At 35.2% G+C, this 25647-nt stretch overlaps 6 protein-coding genes across 9 annotated transcripts in view; 2 read left to right on the top strand and 4 right to left on the bottom strand.

Annotated features, from left to right (window-relative positions):
- The first annotated feature begins 77 nt into the window (after positions 1 to 77).
- On the top strand, positions 78 to 5168 carry LOC117791472 (nuclear protein localization protein 4 homolog). 2 transcript variants are annotated; one of them, XM_034631240.1, is made up of 8 exons: positions 78 to 161; positions 1023 to 1256; positions 1319 to 1485; positions 2222 to 2750; positions 2812 to 3010; positions 3081 to 3241; positions 4306 to 4721; positions 4775 to 5168. In XM_034631240.1, exons 1-8 carry the CDS (start codon positions 147 to 149, stop codon positions 4929 to 4931), a joined length of 1878 nt encoding a protein of 625 aa, XP_034487131.1. In that variant the 5' UTR covers positions 78 to 146; the 3' UTR covers positions 4932 to 5168. The 2 variants fall into 2 exon arrangements, with proteins under 2 accessions (XP_034487131.1, XP_034487130.1); XM_034631239.1 differs by lacking the exon at positions 78 to 161 and adding an exon at positions 687 to 947.
- A 1478-nt stretch (positions 5169 to 6646) lies between these two features.
- LOC117790772 (glucosidase 2 subunit beta) lies at positions 6647 to 7731 on the top strand. 2 transcript variants are annotated; one of them, XM_034630328.1, is made up of 3 exons: positions 6647 to 6853; positions 6940 to 7133; positions 7192 to 7731. In XM_034630328.1, the coding sequence occupies exons 1-3, from the start codon at positions 6737 to 6739 to the stop codon at positions 7511 to 7513; spliced, it is 633 nt and encodes a 210-aa protein (XP_034486219.1). In that variant the 5' UTR covers positions 6647 to 6736; the 3' UTR covers positions 7514 to 7731. The 2 variants fall into 2 exon arrangements, with proteins under 2 accessions (XP_034486219.1, XP_034486218.1); XM_034630327.1 differs by having other exon boundaries at positions 6650 to 6853; positions 6922 to 7133.
- Positions 7732 to 8142: 411 nt separating this feature from the next.
- Positions 8143 to 9744, bottom strand: LOC117790773 (developmental regulatory protein wetA-like). The gene has a single exon (XM_034630329.1). It carries the CDS (start codon positions 9726 to 9728, stop codon positions 9306 to 9308), a length of 423 nt encoding a protein of 140 aa, XP_034486220.1. The 5' UTR covers positions 9729 to 9744; the 3' UTR covers positions 8143 to 9305.
- On the bottom strand, positions 9745 to 17147 carry LOC117790770 (UPF0565 protein C2orf69 homolog). 2 transcript variants are annotated; one of them, XM_034630323.1, is made up of 6 exons: positions 16972 to 17147; positions 12344 to 12714; positions 11811 to 11915; positions 11087 to 11750; positions 10823 to 10988; positions 9777 to 10105 (listed from the first exon to the last, which is right to left on the bottom strand). In XM_034630323.1, the coding sequence occupies exons 2-6, from the start codon at positions 12658 to 12660 to the stop codon at positions 9777 to 9779; spliced, it is 1581 nt and encodes a 526-aa protein (XP_034486214.1). In that variant the 5' UTR covers positions 12661 to 12714; positions 16972 to 17147. The 2 variants fall into 2 exon arrangements, with proteins under 2 accessions (XP_034486216.1, XP_034486214.1); XM_034630325.1 differs by lacking the exon at positions 16972 to 17147 and having other exon boundaries at positions 9745 to 10105; positions 12344 to 12660.
- On the bottom strand, positions 13434 to 14733 carry LOC117790771 (potassium channel subfamily K member 1). The gene has a single exon (XM_034630326.1). It carries the CDS (start codon positions 14705 to 14707, stop codon positions 13529 to 13531), a length of 1179 nt encoding a protein of 392 aa, XP_034486217.1. The 5' UTR covers positions 14708 to 14733; the 3' UTR covers positions 13434 to 13528.
- A 1242-nt stretch (positions 17148 to 18389) lies between the features above and the next one.
- The window catches only part of LOC117792829 (sex determination protein fruitless), a 77630-nt gene continuing 70372 nt past the window's right edge, over positions 18390 to 25647 (bottom strand). The window contains exon 6 of the mRNA XM_034633119.1: positions 18390 to 21690. Coding sequence (XP_034489010.1) covers positions 21185 to 21690 — 506 coding nt within the window. The 3' untranslated portion in view covers positions 18390 to 21184. The remainder of the gene's footprint in view (positions 21691 to 25647) is intronic.

Below are 25647 nucleotides of genomic sequence, written 5' to 3'. Positions count from 1 at the left end.
ACAATCCGGACTAACCAGATCGGAAATTTTCTTCTGTGAGCAACCTTTTGAGCTGGGTGGCAGCACTGCACAAAGTTGACAACTGTGTGTGTGTGTGTGTGTGTAGACAAGTACTGATTTGCTTCCAAGTGCAATTTTTTGAAGCAATGTCTGATAAAATTGTAAGTAAATTCATACGCCAATTAGCCAAATGCAATAACTACTAGACTAGAATGACAAAATATTTGTGGTGCAGTTAGTGCCAATTATGCTGCCTTAGCGTTGTTATGCTAAGTATATTGAAAGTTTAAAACGCCGGCAAATGAAATTTTTGCATCGCTTTGTTGTTGTTGTTGGTGCCGCAAAATGAATATTGTTTCTAATACGTATATTGTGAAGCTTAATAAGATTGCATGATATTTAGTGCATATATATTTAGTAATTGACTGCCTGTCGTTTAGTCTGTATAAATTGCAAATTCGTTACCACGACGACAACAACAAGACAGACGCAGACAGACAGACACACAAACAAAGGTACAATGACTTGTAGATTTTGCAGCAGAGCTGCTGACTGTGGATGAGGGAGAGAGGTAGAGAGAAGGACAGATGACGGAGGAGGCAAGTGTTTGACCATGAGAAGATCGACGGCGCTCTCACTTGGCAAACGCTTCACTTGCATTTTTTAAACAATTGCCAAAAAAAAATGCATTTCTTAATTTCCGGGCACAGTCAAATGCGCGCCTGCATGGTGTTCAGTTGTGTTTGTTAAATTTTGTGCCTTTAAGGCTACTTTAAGTAGCTTCTCAAGCTACGCTTGCAACATCAACAGCCAACAACAACAACAACGTTAAGAAGAAGAACACCATGGCTAGCGCTCCATTGTTGCTTGAGAATTTTATTTACAGGAAGCGCAATTTCGTCTATGCTTTTGTGCGCCATCGTCTCTTTTCGTTATGCAAACAATCGGTGTGATGAATCTTGTTGCTATCCTAATCAATTAAATGTCTAATATATATATATATGTGCTTGGTTTGTTCACAGCTAATACGCGTGCAGTCTGCGGAGGGCATTAAGCGCATTGAGATCTCGCCAAAGTCCAATCTGAAGCAGCTATATGACATCGTACAGAATTCCCTTAACGCCGATGGCTTCGGTCTGTTCCTGGAGCGAAATTTCGCTACAGAGCTGCACGCCAGCGTCTCGAAGCTTGTGGGCACATCCCTGAAGCATGGCGACATGGTTTACTTAAAACAAATTGCGGGCACTTCATCACGAGTAAGTTCAATACACATATATCTTAAACATTTCGGTTGCTATTAACTATGCAAATCTCTTAGCGCGCAAGTACCACAGCAATGGAGAATTTGGCATTCAATAGCGTGACAAAACAGTCCGGCGATAAGATTAGCAATGCACGTCCCTCCAATAATATTATCGAGGATGAAGTCGATCAACAGCTGTTCAAATCTGATGGCACCATCAAACGTGAACGCGATACTAAACTGTAAGTTGTCATCAACATAACACATCACTCAATAAGTCCCGGGCCTGACATATAATTGGTGCCACTACTAAAAAATCCATATATTTTTTCAAAAGTTCCATTCTTTATCAAATCTGTATCCAAATTTGAGCTTAATTGGATTATTAGTTTGCAAGTCACTTAAAAAAAGTTTATTTTTTTAAATTTTCAAGCAATGAAAAAATCTGAATATTCTTGCAATAAAAATAAATTTTTTATGGAAAAAATACTTTTGATCATAAAAAATTGATTGATAAATGTTATTCAGAGTCTGCTCTGTAAAAACACAAACGATGATCAACTCTCTAATCGTCCAAAATATAAAAAACAGCTATAAAATATTTTTTTTTATCGTAAAATGAAGTTGAGGGAGGTAGGTAAGGAATTAAAGGTTTCCGATAAAAGAATTTTCAAATTCTACCATAAACATTTGCCTATAAGATAGCTATTCTCAAAATCAGTGCCGCTTTTGCTTAAAATAAGTCAAAATGACCTAAATTAAAAAAGGTACACTTCCATAGTAGAGAGATTTTTCCAAAATAACATCGCTTTGACAGAGACGCGATAGAATCAGGATATAATCTTAGAAAAATATAACATTGATGAATTAATTTGAATTTTGCATAAAAGTTGCTGTTTTATTAGTTAGGCCCGATACTTATTGAGTGATGTGTTAGCTACAAATTAAATGATATTAATTATTGCATTGCATTGACAGTTGCCATCATAATGCCAATGGACGCTGTGTACACTGCTCACCGTTGGAACCGTACGATGAAAGCTATCTTAAGGAGCACAATATCAAGCACTTATCATTTCACTCGTACATACGTAAGCAGACATCGGGCATGGATCATGGCAAATACTTTGTGTTCGACGATATCAATTGCCGCATCAAGCCCGGCTGTCGGGAGCATCCACCCTGGCCGAAGGGCATCTGCTCCAAGTGCCAGCCGTCGGCAATAACGCTAAATCGTCAGACCTATCGTCATGTTGATAATGTCATGTTTGAGAATACCAAAATCGTTGAGCGCTTTTTAAACTATTGGCGGACCACTGGACATCAGCGCATGGGCTATTTGTATGGCACTTATGAGCAGCATGCAGATGTGCCACTTGGCATACGCGCCAAGGTGGCGGCTATATATGAACCGCCCCAAGAATCGTCGCGCGATTCGATTAATATATGTCCAGATGAGGGTGCCGATGATGTGGATGCTGTTGCCAGCGCATTGGGACTTAAGAAAGTAAGTTCATCTTACTCGTAGGCCTCAATTAGGTACTTAAATATCTATGATTTATCAACAGATCGGTTGGATATTCACTGATCTGATTACGAAAGATGCTAGCGCTGGTACTGTTAAACAGATACGCGGCATTGAGACGCACTTCCTTACAGCCCAGGAATGTATAACCGCTGGCGAACTGCAGAATCGTCATCCCAATCCATGTAAATATGCCTCAAATGGCAATTTTGGCTCTAAATTTGTGACCATTTGTGTGACAGGTGAGTGAATGCAGTAACTAATCGAAGATTGAGGCTAAACTTATTGTTATGTCTATTATGTCCATGACAGGTGATCAAACCAAGCAGGTGCACATGGAGGGTTATGCTGTGTCCGCTCAGTGCATGGCCTTAGTGCGAGATAATTGCTTAATACCCACTAAAGATGCCCCAGAATTGGGATATGTACGTGAATCGACCGATAAACAATATGTACCGGATGTCTTTTACAAGGTAATTGCTTAATGTCTAATTTGAACTAATGCATTTTTCATATTGCCGTATAAAACCGAAGAAAGAGTTAAAAATTTAAATTTACGGTACTTAAAACTAAGAATTCAAACTAGGGAATCAAACCAAAACAAATATTGGGTACGGTTTCAGTTCCGGTACGTCCCGAATTAACTATTTTGGTAAAAGGTTCTATTTCAGTTTTTTTCATTCGGTACCGGTATCAGTACCGGTGCGTAACGGTACAACAAATTAATTTTGAAAGAGCATAACATTTTTTTGAACGAATTTAAAAATATTTGTATTCAGAATGTATTAAGAGACCAAATAATGATCAAAATGACATTCCGCTTAAAAATCTGTTCAGTTTTGATAAAGTTATGACAGTTTGAAGTTGGTCAGACTGCGGATTTAACCACTTTTACAAGTCAAAATTTTTGTTCAATTTCACATGATTTTTTACAAAAAAATGAAAGGTCTCAGAATCAAGTTAAAAGTGTTGTTTTATACTAATTACGATATAAGGAGTTGATTAAAAGTGAAAACTTGTGATTTAAAATTTTGAATTTTCGAAATTTCAAAGGGGGGACCCTTAGCATCGAAATCGAATCTTGGTCGAAAATAATTAAATTTTCTAAATGAACAAAATTTGAATACAGAATGAATTTAGGGGCCAAATCATGATCAAAATGACATTCCGCTTAAAAATCGGTTCAGTTTTGATCAAGTTATGACAGTTGGAAGTTGGGCAACTCCTTGACCTAGCAACTTTACCACAACCGTACCGGTACAAACGTTTCGGTATTCGTTTCTTGACAGAGAATTTTCATTCGGTTACGGTTTCGGTTCCGGTACTAAAAATGAAACGGTTAGTTTCGGTTAACGGTTCCGGTTTTATTCCCTGCTGCAACCCGTTTCTAAATCGAACCTCGTAGCACTGGTTTAGTTCGGGTTTTTAAGCAGTCCATCGACTATAGGCTGTCTTACAGTCGAGTTAGCTTTCCTATTAGTTTTATTTATGTTTTTCAGATATTTTTAATGGTATATACTTTTAATTTTGTTTGCAGGAAAAGGATCAATATGGCAATGAGGTTCAGCGTCTGGCGCGTCCATTGCCGGTGGAGTATCTGCTGGTGGATGTGCCCGCATCGACACCGTTGCAGCCGCAGTACACATTCACGGAGTACGACAAACGTCAAGCATTCCCCATTGAGAATCGTTACATTGATGGACACCTGCAGGATTTCAATGCGCTGAGCAACTACCTATCGGCCTGGGCCGATGAGGAGTTCCTAGAAGCCATTTCGGACTTCCACTTGCTGATTTATTTATACAAAATGGATATGCTGCCGTTGCGTCAACATATGGGTCCATTGTTGGAGGCGGTGCGCTCCAAGAATCCCAATAAGGCGGCTGATTTCAAAAGCGAGGAAGTATGGAAACTGCTTGAATCCCTTTTCCAGGCCAGCTCCACAGGCAGCGGGTATGTAAACATAAACCTCTAGTCACATTGTGTCTAACTATTGTGATCCATAGTGGGACAACTAGTTATCCGAGCGGTGCAGCGGCCACTGCTGGCACTGCAGGCGCCGATGCCATGGATTTGGATGCCAACACCTGGACATGCAATCACTGCACGTTTATCAATCGCGGCGAGCTGACCTCCTGCGAAATCTGCTCGCTACCCAGATAAGGATGAATATCAATGCGAGCCCAGCTGTCAGCATAACGCTACGAAATTCTGGTGTTAATGAAACTAAAGATTCAATCATACTTACTATAATATAGCAGAGACGCATGCAAAATAGGGGCGTGGCAACACAACCTTATTGCATGCTGCTCGTTCTCTATAAATGTAACATTGTGTAAGAGTTTTATAAAAAAAAATTTAATTTATTTTTAAATAAATTTAAATTGTTGAGTATATGTACTACAAAGTGGTATTTTTTGCACTCAACGCGACGGATATCAGATATATTTTGTTGAAACCACATTATATATTTCATCCAGATCCACACTTACACTGGTTCGAAACCAGACAATAACATAAGGTACGGATGAAGGTGGTCAACATGCTTCAACACATTTGTAAGTTAACACATCGCTAGGTCTACTTAATCAAAGCAATTTTGTTTGTTCAGTGGTTCCAATAAAGTTTATTACTCAATTCTTTATATAAGGATTCTTTATTTGGGATTTTTCTTTAGATTTGAAGACATTTAAATACATTTATTAATACAAATACATATAGTTTATATATTCATTCTGCATTAAAATTTATGCAAAAGGTCTCCCGTTGTATTCTTTCAATTTTAAATCTAATTAAAATTGTAATGATAACAATTATTTGTATAGTGGCTCAGAGTATATACATAGCGTCACATTTTTGTGACTCCAATTTTTTGTGACAGCAGGTTTTCCAATGTCTACTTAAACTTTATCATATCATATTTTCCAATTTAACATTAATTTCTTAACATTTTACTTCAAAATATCTCTGATATACGTGTATGTAGCTATCAAACCTTTTAACTACACGTTGAAAAACCGGCTCTAAATTATTTTACATGCCGATTCTGGCATTATACTGCTTATCAAGAGCTTATCGTGTCCGATAAGGTGCATCCTCGGGTATAATGGAAATACCCTCGGAAAGACTTGTTAGCCGCGTTTTTGTTGCTGTGTGTGTTATTGTTGTAGTTCATGTTGCTGTTTCCATTTTTTGTATTATTCTGCAACAGTGTGTTTATCGACTTCTAGTGGAGTAAAATATTTTAGTGGTAGACATTCAAACTTTATTAATCCAAATTCATTATAGTTGCATAAATATTTCCTCTTCTAGATTTTTAGCTAGCAGTGTTGGAAAACATGCAATAAGCAGCAATCAATTGCCACACTGTATACAAAATCAGCTGAATGAATACATGGAAAAAAATATCAGCTGTTTTGATTAACCGATATGTGTGTCGAAAGTCACAATAGATACCCACTGCCTATATGCCGTACAAAATATATATTAATTGCAATTGTGTGAAATATACATTATTTTTATTAAATTTAAATAAATATTATAACAAAGATAGAATGAATAAATATAAATAATTTTACAATTATTTAATTATAATTGCATTATTAATGCAGGGCGAAAAATCGGTCGCATAAGGGTTAACGTTTGTTTTTTAATACAGTTGTTCAAGTTAATGTTTTGACAACACAAATTCTATTTAAAAAATAGCTTTTCTTGATTTCTTATATTATTATAGTTGCATATGTATTTTGAAATAACTTAGCAAATTTAAGATTGTGATCCATTGAGTGTAAATAATTGTAAAGATCAAAAACAAGCATGTTGATTTTTTATTTGTCAGAACAACTATGTGACATACTGTTGTAGATTTTTTGGCCACATAGCTGACGCTAACTGACAAGCAAATAAACAATAAACTTTGAAACTCTTACTAGATATTGAAATAAATATATAAAATAGAACAATTGAAAATGCGCAAAACATGGGTAAAACGTGAAAATATTTACTACAAGCCGTTCTACAAAGATAAATCGAAAATGTTATTGTTGTTAATATTTTTGGTTGGAATCTCATTCATTGCCTATCAGGTTGGTACAACAAACTACAGCTACAAATGTTTATATTTATTTACGTACAATGCAATAATAAATAATAGGCCTTCTCGCTGAATCGGTTGCCCAGCGTGCAACAGCTGAGACGCAAGCATAAACAAATGATGCAGTCTCTGGGCAGCAAACAACGCGACGTGGATGACTTCGACGGCAACGGCGCAGGTGAAGATAAAGGTGGAATTGGAGTTGGATTTGGTGTTGGCGTTAATGCCGCTGTAGCTGCCACTGAGGATGCAGATGCTATTAAGATAATACGGTATGTTAAATAAACCCTTTGCTCCAGCTCCAGCAATAATATACACAATTCCTTTTAGGGGCACACGTCTATTCGACTATGATGCATATAAACCCAATTATCGTGGTCATTTCAAGTGTCTGGATGGCAGCAAGGAAATTCCGTTTGACCATGTCAACGACAACTATTGTGACTGTGAGGCTGATGGCAGCGATGAGCCGAGTACCAATGCCTGTGCAAATGGGCGCTTTTATTGTAAATACCAAAAGAGGCATTTTACGGGCAGAGGTCTGGACGTCTGGGTGTGGACGTCGCGTGTGAACGACAATGTGTGTGACTGCTGTGACGGCAGTGACGAGTGGACGACGCATCCCACCAAATGCCAAAATAGTTGTGCGTAGTTTTGGGACATGCTTAGCAGATCGCCCATATAGCATCTAATGTAGATAACTATCTCACTCTTACATCTCAAGGAAGATTAATCCAATAATGTCGTTAAGTCTGTAAAGCGCATCACAAGCGATATTTTCTAGAATATATATATAACTGTAAAATTACGATATTGTAATTTATTTCATACCATTTAAGTAGATCTAATAAAAAATCCACAAACAATTCATTACACTGTAAATTGACCGGGCTGAAATTAACAATGACTATTTAAGATATGATATTTAAATATATATTTCAGGGACCATATTCATTATAAGTTATATTATAAAAATTACTTGGTTATGTTTATATTTAAATTTATTTCGTTTTTCTTCAATGATAATCATTAGTTCGGTCTAAGTTTTATTAAATTACTCAAAAATAATGATTATCATTAAAGAAACGCGTTAAAAATCAGGAATTTAAAAATCATGGCGGAAATGTTAGTAAAATAATAAAGATTGGGGTGTGATAAAATTTATATCTAGGACAATTATAAGTTGGTGTTTTTTTATTTAAAAAAATATTAATCATTAATTATGGTCCCCGATATTTTACAATCCCAATGCCCCTTTTAAATAATTAATTAAGAACACAATTTAAATTGAATTTGTTTTATTACCAGACTCACATAAATCAGTAGCCTGTTATACAGAGAACTCTATTTTATAATTAAGAAGATTCATAGCACAACTTAATGCTCTTATCAACATAAGCATTTAATGTGTCTTCATTTTTGGTTTTAAAATTCTTTCAAGCCGAACAATTTTTACTGACAATTTTGAACTGCAAATTCTACAAAGGTACGAAACTGTTGTCGGATTAATAGCAAGATTTTGAGTATGTCATCACTATGTATTTGTATTAAACACACACGCTTTGTTTAGTCAGCTGCTCGTGTTTATCTGTTGTATAAGTATGTGATAGATAGGGAATTAACGGTGTTTTTAAGGAACGTTTTTGTAATGTAAAAATTGTTTTTGTTTTTATTTTCATTGAGATGGGGGCTGCTTCAATTTCGCAGTACAAAAGGAAAACTACGTACACAATACATAGAGCAAATCGATTTTGTCATCTTACAAAATTCATTAAATAAAGTACATTAAAGGCATTACTTTTAAGGTTTCTTTATGTTTTTTATAAGCCTATATGTTGTATTTATTTTGAACTTAAATTATGCTTACTTAACGCTAAGTAATACTTAATCAGAGTTTTTTGTTTTTGCTTTTTTTTTTTTAATATGTTGAATATTGTTTGGATGCTTGCGGCTCTCTGTTTGTGTGGGTTTATTTTATATTACTTTTCCCTTATTTAAATTCATCGAACGAAACGTCTAAGTGTGATTGCAATGCGTATACATTTTAAATAAATAGATGATAGTGGAAAATTTGTTTATTGAAGAATATAAACTAAAAAAAATTAAATATTATTGCACTGACGAGATGTTGCTTCAGCTTCAATTTCAGCCAATTAAAATATAAATTATAGAATATATGAAGATAGAAAAAAAATTGGGAAATAAATAAATACTTTGGACATTAAACATAAAATGACGAAAAATTTACAATTAGACTTTTTCATTTTTATGCAATTGACATGCAAAAGGGGAAAACATATACATACATTGTACATATGTTTGTTTTGTTGCTCATATATGTGTAGATATATGCAGAGAATTGAGTAGTGAAACTTAAGCTACTCTTAAACGAAATTAGTTGCATAAATTGTATGTATAGATAATTATTAATTAGGTGTACAAGTCTAACGGCAAAGCGTATAATACAATTTTTGAAGTTTGCGTTTCGAGCGACACTGATGATGATTGTGCGAATGATTTGGCTGATGGTGGTGATGTCTGTGTGAGTGCTGGTGTGATTGTTGTTGTTGTTGCTGTGTGTGTTGCAAGTGCTGTGACTGATGGTGAGGGCGTGACGAACTGTGTTGTTGCATATGGCTTTGATGATGATTATTTACAAGGCTCGCCGAGGCAGTCGAGGAGGCAGCCGCGACAGAGGTTGATGCAGCACTCAGAGCCACCGCTGAGGATATCAGTGCCGCAGCCAGGCGAGAAGATGCCGACGACGACGATGCGACATCCGTGGCAAGCAGTAGTTGTTGTTGCTGCCGCTGCTGACGTAGCTGCTGCAGCTGCAGTCGCTTAGCTGCGGCGGCGCCTTTGCGCATCGCATGCAAACGCCGCCTATGATGATGATGAGGATGCAGTTGAAGCTGTCACTTTGCCTCTTCGCTGGCATCCATCAGATTGTTGCTATTGCTGCCAGCACCGTTATTGGTAGCAACCGTTGCTGGCTCATTATTTGCCCCATGTTGCTGCAGCTGCTGCTGTTGTTGGTTGAGTGAATGGACATGCTGACAGAATGCTTGTAGCACTTCAAAGTGTGTCATTAAATTCGCCGGTTGGTTATCGTAATGCAGATGCCGGGTAATGGGTGCATTCAATCGCCGCAACATTTCCGTGAATAGCTTCTCCTCCTTGCGTATCCAGGGCCGTCGGTCGTCCTGCACCTGATAAGGTGTGAGGTGCACATGTATGTTCATGCCTAGAAATACAGAAAATATCAGCATAATGAAATAAATGCTAACTCCTACGAATTCCGAAATTCTTTTAAGGAAAGACAAATACAAAAAAAAGAAAATAAACATATACAAATTCGAAAGAGTAGACAACGTCTGTTTGTTAATAGAAAAAATGTTAGAAACAGGGAATAACACCGGAGCCGGTACCGGAACCGTTAACTGATGCTAAGGGTCCCCCCTTTGAAATTTCGAAAATTCAAAATTTTAAATCTTAAGTTTTCACTTTTAATGAACTCCTTATATCGTCATTAGTATAAAGCAACATTTAAAACTTGATTCTGAGACCTTTCATTTTTTTGTAAAAAATCATGTGAAATTGAACAAAAGTTTTGACTTGTAAAGTCGCTAAATCCGCAGTCTGACCAACTTCAAACTGTCATAACTTGATCAAAACTGAACCGATTTTCAAGCGGAATGTCATTTTAATCACTATTTGGCATTTAAATTCATTCTGCATTTAAATTTTATTAAATTCTTAAAAAAAATATTTTCCTCTAGATTCTACTAGATATTGATACCTAATCTTTGTTTTATCTATCTTTTGCCAATCTTTGTTTTCCTTTCTTTTGAGTTTCTAATTTTGGTTTCCTATTTTTGGATTCCTAATTCTTAGTTATTTTTTTCGACATTCGTATAGGTAATGTAAATAAATAGCTTCATAACAATTAAGGACAACGAACCCATTCGTGTCAGAGTCTCCAGCAGACTTCGTGATGTGATCCAAGTGTTCTTTTGGCCACCGTGTCCTCCATCCAGCCAGTACATGTCGGTTATGCGTGAAAGCAGTCGGCACATGCTGCTGTCGTCGGGCGTCAGGGTTTTCAAGTAATGAAACTCGTAGATAAACTGCAAAGATACACATCAATAAGGGCATAAGGAACATATGAGTAACTGCATCGACAGAGACAAAGTTGTTAACGATTTTTACACCAAATGTGACTCACTTGATTGAGCACGACGCAGCCCTTGCTAAATCCAATCAGCACCAGCTTCGACTTGTCCAGATTAAGATTCTCTCGCCACCACAATGGATTGTTGTCCGACGTTGTCGTTGTCGGCGTTGATCGCAGCTGTTGTTGTTGTTGCTGTTGTGTTGAAAGCGTTGCTTGCGATGCACTGCAATCGTTGCTGTTGTTGCAGTGTTCCACGTTGTTCGTCACTGGCGTTGTTGTGGTCGTTGACGCTATCTTTGCAGTTGATTGTTGTTGCTGCTGCTGCTGCTGTTGGTTGTTCGACTCCTGATGACTATTAACGGCAGCATCTTTGTTGTTGCCATTGTTAACGTTACCAACACCATCTACATTATTTAATGGCGCGCCAGTTTCCGTGGTGCCAGCGGATACTATGGGAAAAATAACCGCGCCATCTGCATCCACTGTTACATTCTCCTGTACTTGCAGTATATCAATGTCCATTTCTTGACTGTTGTCGCCTGCCGTCGACGAGGATGAGCTGGACTCGGAGTTAACCGTGGCATTGGAGAGCGTTAACGCTGCCGCGGCAGCAGCAGCAGCAACAGCAGCCGCTGCTGCAGCTGCCTGCGCCGCCTGATCGAGTATCTCGTTCTCGGGTATTGAGATCAGGCGTTGCGACAGATTCTGCAGCAGTCTGTAAAGATTACGTAGTTATGCATTTGTTCGAATTGCATTAATATTCGGCCATACTCACTTTTCTAAATGTTGCAACGCATGGTTCATGGGTGTATGATCCGGCACACCTGCATTATTGCCACGCACAAAGTTATCAAAGCAGCTGAAGGTCTTGAATTCCATGCTGAAATGTTAAATAGGATTGTCAGTATTATATTAGTATTTTTCACAAAAAATAATAATCGAAATTCGAAATCTATGTTCAATTCTAAAATGTTTTCACCTAGAAAGAAACCATAGTTCTAAATTTAGTTTCTCGTTGCTGCATTTTGAGTTTAAAAACTGTGTTTTAGGGACAGTTGGTCCTTTGATTCTATGAAATTTGAAAAGTATTGGTCCTAAAATGAGTTATGACACCAATCTTGTCAGAATTGGACTTAAAACATTAAAAATATGCTAATAATAACATGATAAAAATTTCAAAAATACATTTTTTAACTCAAAAAGCAGGAATTGATTTTAGAACAAAGGGTTCCTGGTGAAAACATCATGGAATTGAACGTAGTTTTCGAATTTGCGTTAACATTTTTCAAATTCTTTAGGGTTACTTACCGAACCGGCCGTATGACTATGATGTGGGAATGTGGAAAGGCTTCGCGTAACAATATCGCCGAGTTCTCCAGATTGTATTTCATGTAACCACGACTATCGCGATTTGTTTCCATGCTCTCCGGAAAGTCCTGCACATCGCCGCCAAAGTAAATGATCGCCTTGGACTCCTCAACATGCTGTGACTGCTGCCGCACAATTGGCGGACAGTAGACAATGTCGTTGGCACGATTCTGGAAACCGGCCACGGAGAATATGCGAAACGGACCGGCCGAAGTGCTTGGCGTGCATAAACGCTCCCCGCTGCTGCCGCCAAGCATGCCCTCGAAGTTACGTATCCGCTCTTGCAGTTGCAGAAATTGATCAATGGTGAGCTGCGGATCGGATCGGGAGTCGTTAGATAGAAGACAGTCCAGTTGGTCAGCCTAATGAACACTACATACTAGACACACACACCCACCCACACACTCACAGACACACACCACTGCTGCCAATTTAGCTTTTTCCCGTAAAATCTGGCTGTTTTCAAGGTCAATTGCGGAAAAAATTTAGGAATTGAGGAAAGCGTGAATTTTTTTTAGAAATGTATTTGGCTGTTTTTACTGCTTCCAACGGTTACATAAAAAGCATAATGAAGTGGCAGTCTTATTATTATTTTTATTGGTATTTTGGCCAGACTATCATCCTTATACCAATAGTCGGCGCCAATGGTAGTAATCTTTTCGAAATGACAAAAGACTAAGCCCCCTGCTCGCTTTGCTCGCCTACCGCCGGCTCGCAGTATGATACCCTGCACTCCGATGCTGTCAGAACAAGCATAAGTGCATATTCTATCAATTTGCTTAAGATACCTCAAAGAACAAAAAAGTTTTTCATACTCATACTTGATTTTTAAAAATACATACAAAGTTTGAAGTCTCTAGCTCTTTTAGTCTCTGAGATTGGCTGTTGATCTTGATCAAGAATATGTACACTTTATGGGGTCTGCCACGCCTCCTTCTGCCTGTTACATACATTCTTCTGCCAAACACATTATACCATTTTTAATGGGCATTACATTAATTTTTTTTTTTTCTTCAATTTTGTAGCTTTTTTACCTGTTCTTCCAGTCAAAAACAGCTTTTTTTGGTATCAAAAGTTGGCAGCACTGACACACACACACACACACACACACACACACACACGTTCCTAGTAATAATCGTTCTCATATTGATCCCGTGGATCACCACAGCAGCCGACAAAGCGCAGTCGCGTATCCTCGACACACAGTTTGGTGTCCTCCTTCATCTCCTTGAGCTTGACGCGCACCTCCTCGCGCATTAGATTGCGACACATGGCCACCAGGCCCATGCCCAGCAGCATGTATATAAAGTTGATGGCCAGCTTGGAGTGCTGATCTGTGATGCGTTGCAGCTCCGATACTTCATTCGGATCGGCGGCAATGTCTTCGCGCAGCTTATGCGTTGCCGCATCTACATCTGCGGACGTTGTCAGCGATGCGCCTGGCACAAAGTCACCAAATCCAATCTTACACAGTGATGTCATGCAGAAGTAGAAGCTGTTGAGGAAACTCCACTTTTCCCAGTTGGCAAACATGATGGTGCCGGTGAGCACGTAGAACATGATGACCCACAGACAGGCGGTGGAGGGTACAATGATCTTCTTGCGCAGCGTCAGTGCACCCAGACTGCCGCCGTTCTCCAGTGCCTCCAATCTGGCATCGTATTGACGCTCCTGGGTACAGTCATGCATGGAGCGGTACAGGAACTTAAAGGAGCGCGCCAGCACACGACCCATATTGAGAAAGTAGAGTATATAGAGGGGTATGCCGAATGTGGCATAGATGACAGTGAAACCCTTGCCCCAGGGCGTACGTGGCACCATGTTGCCATAGCCAATCATTGTGATCACCGATAGGCAGAACATCAGCGCCGCCGGAAAGCTCCACATCTGCGCCGGACTACGACCCACATATCCATTCTTGATAATCTGTGCAATTTGTGCCTGATACTCCCGCAGCACAGCATTCGTCTCGTTCACCCAAATGGGTTTCTCAACCACATTGTGTTCCTCCGTGATGTTCCATAGTTTCTGTGAGCAATTCTGTCGCAATTCCAACACATGTGCCGCCGTCTTATCCACATACTCGCGCTCAATGTGCATAAAGGCGAGTGCCCCAAAGATGGCATACACTACAATTAAGGCGCCCACGCCCACCTGTGTGCACATGAACGTGACGAAGTTCCGGCAGCATCTCTTCACCCGTTTCCGTGGCTGATTACTGACCGTCGATGAAACTGTGGACGCATCGATGCCGACGCCAACGCCGAGCATCTTTGGAGAGCTGCGTTGGAATTTGTTTGACATTTTGGCTGCGAGTAACTCAAGCAATTACATAGTTATATAAGTATATAACTGTATGCTTACGAATTGTATCTTTTTCTCGGTTAGTATCTTTGTGTTTTTTATGTGCAGTGAATTTCCAAGTATCACATTGGTTATCCGTAGCGCCTTATTGCTCAGTATTTGTAGAGACTTGCTTTGAAATCAGCACAATTGCTATAAATAAATCGCACTACAACATTTTCCCGTTAACGAGCTCTTCACGATCTTCCCTGAGATAGATGCGCTCGCCGCGGCCGCCAAAATTCAACTGTTTGTTGCTCCAAAAAAAACTATTTCTCTTGGGCAGAAACAACTCAACAAATATGTATAAAGTAAAAAAAAAAAAAAGCGGGAAAGGCTATTGTCAAGACCCCGACTATTGAAATACCCGTAACATACTTTTAGTAGCTGGTGTTGCTTTAAAAATTAAAACAGTCAATATTGGAGTTCTATTTAACCAATCTTGTTACGATTCAATTAGCTGACCAAAACTTGATCTGCGGGGGGTTTATAGAAGCATGTGTATCAAATTTGGTTGCTCTACCTCTTATAGTTTCTGGGAGCTAGTTGTTAATGCTGATTAAGAATACATTTTTATTAGGGTGTATCAATTTGTATGGGCCAAAAAAAAATTAAAAAATGGTAACCCAAATTCGTAATCTACAGTCATTTCTAAGATGTTTTCACCAAGAATCCATATTTTTAAATTCAATTCCTAGTCCCCGCTTTTTAAGTTGAAAAATTAATTTTTTCTTGTAAATTTAAGCATGTTATTATTAGCATATCTTTGGAGGTTTTAGTGTTTTTAGTTCGATCCTCTTTGTAGGACCATGCCCTTCAAAATTTCATAGAATCAAAGGACCAATTGTCCTTAAAAGAAAATTTTCGTCAACTCAAAATTGAATTGATTTAAGAACTATGTTGAAAACATCTTAGTATTGACTGAGATTACAAATTTTGGGTTACCATTTTTTGTGAAAAGAATCGATGCATTATAAATTATAGAGTCGGAGATGTCTTCTTTTCCCTGTTACATACATTTCAACGAACACAATATACCCTTTCCATAATTTTTTTGGCAAGAGGTATAACCATACATACATATGTATGTGGTCGGACGAGCATCATCACTACTAGGGCTAACATTTTATTTTTGGATATTATAGTTTTTGAATTTTACGATTTATGAACTATGAAAACAAAATCGAATTTGCAAATTTAAATATAAAAATAATTGATGTTTATGTTTATTAAAAGTGTTTTTAGACTTGAAAACATTTCTGATATTTTGATTAATGCTTTGGTGTACCTACTACGTAAATACATATGTATGTATAGAAAAATCGGCACAGATTATTTATATGTAAATGTATGTATGTGCATATACACACACTCGCAACAGCAGCGACGCGTCGCGACGTCGACGGCTGCGTCAGCATCAGCAGCAGCAGACACAAAAACAACGTGAAAGCAAAACAAAGTGTGTGTAAATATAAACAAAGAATATTAAAATGCGAAAGAGAGCACAAAAAAAGAAGATAGAAATAAACAAGCGTCACAGTGTGTACTGACCTAAAACGGAGCGCAAAAGAATTGCATTTCACTCTACACCGAATTTTTGGGGGGAACCTAATTAATTTCACTTTCGCATCTGCAATTGCATAACAGCTCCCTTGCAGTTTTTAAGGGTCGTTAACATTCTGTCATTCTGTCTGCTTAGCCGGTTTAACCTGTACAATAACAGACAACACACAACAGACAACAGATACACAAGAAGAGGCAGAAGATCAATGAATGCACAAAAAAAAAGGGTCAGTGGCGGTGGGTTGCGGTAGGCGAGAGTTGCATATTACGTGGGCGTCATAAGGGGTGCTCCAGTGTCCAGTTTTATGTACAATAACTATTGTAGGTGGTAAGTAGGGGGAGGAGTAGGCGCATTGCATTGTCGCCACTCGCTCCACTGTTACAGTTACTGAATGCAGCCCTGCTCAGAGTTCACAATGACCCTGAAGATGTGTAACGCAGGGCCAGTGCCAAAGCATAAAACATAAAACAGCAGCTCTGAGGGGTGAAATGCGTAGCGAAGATGGATTTTTTCAATACACACACACACACACACGCCGACACACACACACACACTTTAACTACACACACACGCACATATTTCACAAATTGTATGCAAAATTTTCAGCGCACCGCGCGATTTTTGCAATGGCTGAACAATTTGTTGTTCTCCATGTACTTACGCCGTTTTTTGTTTTAATTTGTTGCTATAATTTCTTTAGTTGTAAAAATATTCCCGCGTCTTTTGCTTCTATCCCGTTTTCTTTTATCACTATGTCTGTATTTTTAATTTCGTATTTTTACATTGATATTTTCGCTCATAACCAATATGGGCACACAATTTCCTCTACAAAATACCAAAACTGGTCACTTTGGTGTCAGTGTGACCGTCGAGCCTAAGACTAAAATACTAAAAATACCAACACGCTCAGCGGCGGTACCAACTTTTTGACCTTAAATTAACAAAGTGGCAACTCTTGCAGAATTTTGTGTACCACAATTTTACACTGTTGCCGACTTAGCTATTTTATAGCTGCTCTGGCAGCCGTCTTAGCACTGACGGCCAAGCCTGCCAGTACTGACAAAAAATTCAAATTTTAAAATGCAAAAAACTCAATAAAAAATTAATAAATTTGATAAAAATTCAAATTTAGAAATTAGACAAAATCAAGCTGAACATTTTAAAAAAGGTTTGAAGTTCGTTAGCCCGCGGGAAGAGAAGTTAAAGAATTTAATTTAAAAAATAATAAAATATATATCGAAAAACCAAGAAAATTCTAATAAAAACTATGCCAAAATTTAAAAAATTCTAGAAAATAAATCCGAAGTTAAGTACAAAAATAAAAAACACCCAATTTCGGAAATGTACTTATATTTTTAAATACAAAAAATCAAACCAGATCGGAATATTTTGCAGGGTGGCAACTTTCCCACCGGGTGGCAGCAGTGCACACTTTTACAAGAAAAATTTCAAAGTTGCCAAAGCCAGGATTATTCTGACTATTTTAAATATATAATTCCGCTATGCTTTGCAAATTTTTCTAATGTTGATGTACGCAAAAATGCTATCCAGCCGAAGCAGCTTTTATATCCTTCAAAGTTGGCAGAACTACAACTGTTTATAAAAAGTATCTTTTTGAGGAAAAAGTATCTTCTGGAACTTTTGAATATACAGTTTTGAAAATTTGTTGTATATTTTTATTATAGCATTTTTCGAATTGCGAATTTATTATTTATTTATCAACTATTTGGCAGATTTTAAAATTAAAACATATAAATAAAAAATCATACAAAATTTGTTGTTAATATTTGTATTTTATTTTATTGACAGAGTTTAAAGAGTGACATTTAATTATTCTCTAAACAATACATTATTTTAGCAAATGAGCTAATCTAGTCCAGTTGATTTCGCTCTTACTTAACTATACTTACTAAGTTATTACGTATACTTACATCTGTGTTTTTTAATAGGCGTGTACAAGCTGAAAATAGAAAGGATTCCAAAACATCCCCCCCGAGCCTAACGATTTGAATTGTGCTTCCGACTAGTAATGGGTAATAAGTACCAAAATATAGTAGCATTCATGAAACATTGTAATTAATAATAATCATAAATTTTATTTGGTTTTATTTTGTGTGACATAAAAATGCTGCTAGTGATTTATATTTTTGATTGGATTTGAATAAATTTGTATTATATGCATATTATTCGTAAGCATATTATGTATTCGTATGTGTGTATATATGGATTGTTTTATATTTATTTGTAGACGACCAAAAAATTATTTCGATTATAATATTTTCCATTTGTGTTATGATTTATATAATAGTAAAAGGGACAATTACATACATACCATATAGGTTAGTATTTGAGCATCGTTATTATAATCATTACTTATTTGGTTTTTTATCAAATCATAGAAGTGCAGAGGGAAAAACAAATTACATCAATTGTGTGTTATGCGTGATACAAGTTTATAAAAAAACTATTTGTCCACATAATTGTTATTAACTTCATCTATAAAACATCTTTTGTGTGGTTACTCAATGTCTGCAGATGTAATGCTTTATGTATAAAAATACTTCAGAGTCCAGTGAGTTTAATGTATATATAGAAGAGTCCGAATAATGACCAATCCTTCGGCTGTGTGTGTTTGTAAATTTTTAGTATAACTATAGTAACTTGTTTTGTTTTTAATATAATTTCATATTTATTACATTTTTGGTACATAAATCTGTGTGTTGTGGTTAAATTTTCCTTAAAATTTTGTGCTGTTGCTGTAGAAGTTGCTTCAATTTTGTTGCTTCTATTATATGTATCTAAACTGAATAGTTTTAAAACTAAATAAAATTATAATCATAAAGTTGTATATAATTTTTGTATACACATACATAGGCTTAAAACAGTGCATGAAACTAAATAGAAGTAATAGCAGTAAGTTATAAACTAAGAAATTATTTTATACATTTTGTGCTTTGGACCGAAATATAACAATTTTGATAATTACTTATTTAACAAAGATAATTAAAAGGCAAGCAACAAAAATGATCAAATATAATTTTAATATGTATGTGTAACAATATTTCGATGTTGCCTTTCCCTAATTATATTTGTTGTTTTCAAGTTTTGTGCCGAAAATATCACATTGATTTTTTTTGTTTGCTTTCTTTTTGTTAAGGGTTTTCTTTAATGTTTAATAACTATGCCATTATTAAATTGAATAAGTGCCAACCATAATTTTGTTTATCACAAAATGTTTAAAATTAATTACTTAACTCAAGCAAATTTAATTATAATAAAGTTCTCAAATTATCTGGTGAGTTCCTATTAGCGAATTATAGAATTAATTACTTACACAAGGTAAGTGCATAATTATGTTATCAAATTTGTTTTAGAGTAATAATTTTATTGGTTTAACATTTCCTTTACTTAGCAACTTTTGATATGAATAGTTTGAAGTTTATAATTATAGATAATGTTTTACACAAATTTAAACATTTTTTTTTGTTTGTTTTTATTTCTATAAATACATAAGCAAGCTTATTAATAATGTTTAACAAAAATGTGAGGTGGTTCAAGTGGTTCGCATTTAGTCTAAAAACTTACAACTTATCAAGAACTTTAGTCATACAAAGAAAACTAAAACACATTTACACGCAAACTAAGAATCTAAGAAACAAACAAATAAACAAACATTAAAAATGATTTGCCATTTACTGTGCATTTGTGTGTATGTATGTATGTGCATGTTGCTTTTAAATTAATAATTAAAATAATTTCTATGTACTTGTAATTGTTTATATAAAGACAATTCATTAAAATTAAGCAATCCATCAACAATAAAACTGAAATGCATCTGAGGTATATCAAAATTTCTTCGTAGTTCTTTGAGTAATTGTTACTACTCTTTGCAAAAATTATAATAATAACGTATAGTAAAATTAAACAAATTATATATACACAAACATATACGTGTATGTATATGTGTATAGAAACTAAATACTAATGTGACATTATATATGAGTAGTACGTGTCGGTGACTTTGACTTCCGGATCAGTTCTTAAATGGTCCGTGCCGTTAAAACCAGCGTTCTGTTTTACATTTAGATTTAGTTAACTAAACGCTTTACAATTATGTGTATAGTATTCATCATATATTAGCATTAATTATAAGCATATGTGTATTTATTTATTAGATTAGGAAACAACACGCAGAAACCTTTAAAGTTGTTTTGTAGTAGTAGCATTAGTAAGGTTTTACATCAATTCTAATTTCGCTTCATACATACTCTATTTGAGAACACATTCTTACTAAATGTGAGTTCCATTTGAAGCAATCGAAACCATTTTGGTTAGCTCTCATTTCATATCATATTTGTGTGCTCAAATCGTTTTCACTCGTTTACATTGTTAGGAAAAAAAGTTATAACTAGCCATTTATATGGTATGTACTAAGTATATATGTATATATATATATATATATATGTACTTGTATATATGTATGTATGCCTGCTGTATTATATTGTATATTGTTTTTAGCATCTTCGGTTCTATATATTTTGGGTTATTGCTTGAGGCGTTTAATTATTCATTCATTCTGCCAATAAGAATAAAGCGGAAAATGTACAAGCTACTTTGGAGTTGACTAAATGCAAAGAATTATAATAAGGATCTGTTAAACTATTTAGATATCGATATCGATGGATGTACATAGGACTCCGAGGCAAATAACTTACACGTTAGTAGGAAAATGTTGCGAGCTAAACGCTTAATAAAACTATTGACAGTTTTTATTTTTATATATTTTGCTGTATCATTTTCAATCTATTGACTTTCAACCTAAAATGTTTATCCTTTGTTGGTAATTGTTGCTGTTGGGATATTGTTGTTCGTCCTTATATCGAGGAGTTCAGCTTGAGCAGGCGATCCGGATGTTTGACCCGCAGATGCGAACGCAATGTGTCGATCCGACTGTAGGTGGCCGGACAATAGGGGCACATGGAACGCTGGGCGGTATGCGAGTGAAAGTGATGCCAGCGGTTGGTTACCTCCTTGCCGCAGGAGCGGCAACGCCACATGGTGCCAGGATCGCGGGACGGCGTGAACATATTGTGATAGGACATGGTGTGATGTGAATTGTGACCGCTGCCGGTTGTCGGTGTACTGGAGCCGCCCAAGGCGCTCGCTTGCGCCTGATTATAGCCATGCAGGGAGGCGGGAGGCGTGCCCCCTGTTCCGCTGTTGCCATGACCGTGGCCGTTGCCAGTGGCACGTATATAATGCAGAGGATGATACTCGTTCTTCAGGATCGTCGACAGTTGCATGCCAAAGGGCGGCGGCGGTGGTGAGGCCGACGATGAGGTTGAGAGCGGTGTCGACAGATGGTGACGTATAGAGGCGCCTGTGTCGAGAACGAGAAAGAGAAGAACAGACACACAACAGCCCGTCGAGCGGGACGAAAATCAGCCCAGAGAAATAGATCTTATTGTTGGTTTTTTTTGTTTTGAATTTGGTATTTTTGTATGATAAGGAGAAAGAAATAAATAGAGACAGAGAGAGAGAGAGAGAGAGAGAGAGTGACAAACAGAGACAGAGTGAGAGCTAGAGAGTGATAGACATAAGGTAAAAAAAAAATATATATATATGTATATAGATTGTTTTCTGAGCAAAATAATATTGTCAAAGGCGGAGTAATACAAACTAAAGTTGCGTAACAAACTAAAAGAGTTACTAACTAAAAGGAACAACAAAAAATTACAAAAACAATATATATACATATGCATGTATACATATATGGCATGTATGTATGTATGTAAATGGGTGTTGGATAACTACAATCAAGCAACTTAATCAACAAATTATGCGAATTAAATACTAACAGATTCACATAGATCATATAAGACTATAAGTATATCAAAAGAAACTAACTAATAAAAAATATATGTATGTAACTAAGAAAATAACTAAATAACAAATCAATATTGTCTAAATAATATGGGGAACTATTATGTTTGGACTTTAATTGAAGTAAATTTTTGAATTGATTATTTCCCTTTACATTCAAGCGTGCAAGTTTTTTTTTTTGATTGTAAACATAATAATAATAACATATACATATGTAAATTGCAGCTCTCTCTTGCTTAATAATATGAATAATAAATATAAGTATGTAAATATTCTATAAAATGCCTCCGTTGGTTTTGATCACGTTTTTTTTTGCTGAATTAGTTTAGTTCAGTTTTGACTTCATACTATATTATATATAAATATATTAAATTAGTCACAAATCAGCTGCAGCAAATTATGATTAGGTAACAGTACATAGAAGTGTATATATATGTATATATAATTAAGTTTTGAGCACATACGTGGACACAATTGACCTGATGACAATACAAGTAATAGTTGTGTGCGTGTGTGTGGAAATAAATCAAATAACACTTTATTTTTTTTTGGGTGTAACTCATTTGTGCGAAGAATCGTTTTTATTTTCACTTGGTTTATGACTTTAGTGGAAATAAACTAAGCTCTAAATAATTCCTATAATGAAAGATAAATTTATAATAATCATACATAAGATATAACAAAATTAAATTAAATAAATAATTATAAAAGTTAAAGGTAAAAAACAGGAAATTGGGCCGAGGTTTGAAAATAGTGCACACAATGCTATGCATGTGCATTATACACGTATGTATTTATGAAAATATATGTGTATGTATATGTTTATGTATATGTGTGTGTATGTAATGGTGTGTATTTAAATATTCATCTACGATAATGTTTATTGTTGTATCTAACAATGGACACCCCCTAAGTCTTTGGAAGCACAATTCAAAGCGTACAACTCAGAAAGAAAGAAAAAGTGATCACCATTTAGTTTTTGATTCCATCAAATTCAATTTATTAGCATTTAAAATGTTTAATTTTAAATTTGTAACTGTTAAATTGTGTAATTGATTTTTGCCTGTTGTTCAGTTTTCAGTTATTTTTTTTTTTGTATTATTATATTTATTCGTTTATGTTGAAATTAATATACGGCTGTCATTATGGGTAGAATTTTTATTAAAAATATTTTAAAATATTTGTGTAATCATGTATAAAAAATTTTAACAAATGCTGCAATTTGCTTAGCGTTAATTAAACTGATATTTATGCAATTTGTTTGCTTTCGTGTTGTTGTTGTTTATTTTTTTTTATAAATAAAACTAAAATTATTTGTATTGCGTTTTATTAATACAAGTTATATTAATACTTATAAACTAAGATTACATTGCAACTAATTAAAAGTTTATAACTTTTCATATCGAACTGCAACAAATGCGCTAAAATTGCTCGGCTGTTAAATTGTTAAATATATATAAAAAGAACAGTTGTTGGTGTTTTTTTGTATTTTTTTAAGTCTTCTTGGGGGCTAAGCAAAATAATAAATATGCATTTGGAGGGGTTCAAAGGTAAGGGAGGATTTAATGTTTTATTTGTGCGATTGTGTGATTTGCATTTATCATGTTAATTATGACATTTAAGTATTTGAAATAGACACAGAAATGTAGCGAAAAGTTATTATTTTTTTTAATTTTATATACTAACTGCACAATACGAGTACTATCGGTATATATACTATATATATATATAGATCATATAATTGTGGGAAATTTACTAAATGTCAGATACATACAACATATGTCCATATTCATAGTAATAGTGATATGCTAACATTCGTTTAAATGTTTCTATATTATTATATTTAATCGTTATTTAAATGGTTTGCTATTGAAATACCATACACCATCCTTTCCACTTTTACTCCCCAATTTTCATATTCCATTTTTCTGTCGTCACTTAAACAAAAACTAGTCATATTGCACATACATAAGTTCAAAAGCTGTCTACTGTTCGGGGGTCTGTCGGGGTTTTTTGGGGTCAACTCCCTATGGCGGGAGTCTCATTTGCAATTAAAGTATATTTGGATTTAGCACCATTTTGCATACCACAAATTAGATATCGTCGATACTCTTTTGTTTTTTTTTTGTTTTCGATTTTTTGTTTTTTTGTTTTTAATAATTAACATAATTTCATTTTGTAATGTGTGTAGTTTAGTTTAACTATAGTTATCACATCATATATAGATAAATTTCATGTTGTTTAACAAAGCAGAGTTAAAATATAAAACATTAAACAAACATTAAGTCGGGGCAGTATCTGATGTTGCATTAATTACTAAACATTGCATGTTACAAATTACAAATTACAAATTAAAACAAATAAATAGTATTAATAGATATTATTAACTCTTGAACTCTTATTATATTCTTTTTTCATTTTTTTTTCTATATGTTTTAGGCAATTTATGTGCGCACCAGATTGAGTTCAAGTTGAAAAACAAAGTGGCAACAAATTAAAATAAATGTACAACAACAAATAAGATTTACAGAACTACTACTTAAGTGAAGAGAATTGTAAAAAATATATTTATAATATAAGTATAAGTAATGTATGTACAGTGGCTTACAAAAAAATGCTGCAAAATTAATATTATTAATATTACAAATAATATAACTAAATTATAAATGTATGTGTGTAGACTGGATAACAAAACGCACCCTTTAGCTATATCCCGACACTCACATGCATTTACAGATTTCTTGACAAGTCTATATGTATATATATATGTGTAAGATGGTTTTGGTGGTTAGATTGGGGTTACTGTTCATACCATATAATACAGGGATTTGTGTTTGGAGGCGGGGGGGCGGGGTGAGGGTTAAGATAATCATCAATTACACTCACACACTCACTCAGTTACACGCGTGTATGTTATAAATAAATTAACATTTCATATTCTTTTTTTTTTGTTCTTGTGTGTTTATACATATACATATGTATGCATGTATAATTAGTTATTTAAATAATTAATAATAGGGCATCGTATGCATGTCTTCTTCCAAGTTTAACATTAAAACGCACAAGTTTTGTACATAATAAATATTCTCAAATTTATGTTACTCGTATATTATATGTATGCATTAATTAAACGTAAGTTCATTACATATATAGATATTGTTTATATTATACTATTTTACAATGTGAGTTATGTTCAAGGTATACAGTTAACATGAGTACTACTACATTTAGAGAAGAATTAAAGCATTAGCTGCACTGAAATCTCACTGTTTAAAATGTCTTCAAAGTTTTGTGCCTTTTTTATTAGATTTAATTTTAAAATTTCTTTTTTTTTTTTTTATATATATATATATATTTTCGATAGTTTTGTGTGTGAGTGTGTGCATTGGTGTGAGTGAGTGTTAAATGCAGCAACAAAACAGATGCAAACAGTGCAGCCAATTCAATTGGCACA

This window comes from Drosophila innubila, assembly GCF_004354385.1.
Source record: "Drosophila innubila isolate TH190305 chromosome 3R unlocalized genomic scaffold, UK_Dinn_1.0 2_E_3R, whole genome shotgun sequence".
NCBI classification, from domain to species: domain Eukaryota; kingdom Metazoa; phylum Arthropoda; class Insecta; order Diptera; family Drosophilidae; genus Drosophila; species Drosophila innubila.
This window is presented reverse-complemented; position numbering and strand designations above follow the sequence as displayed.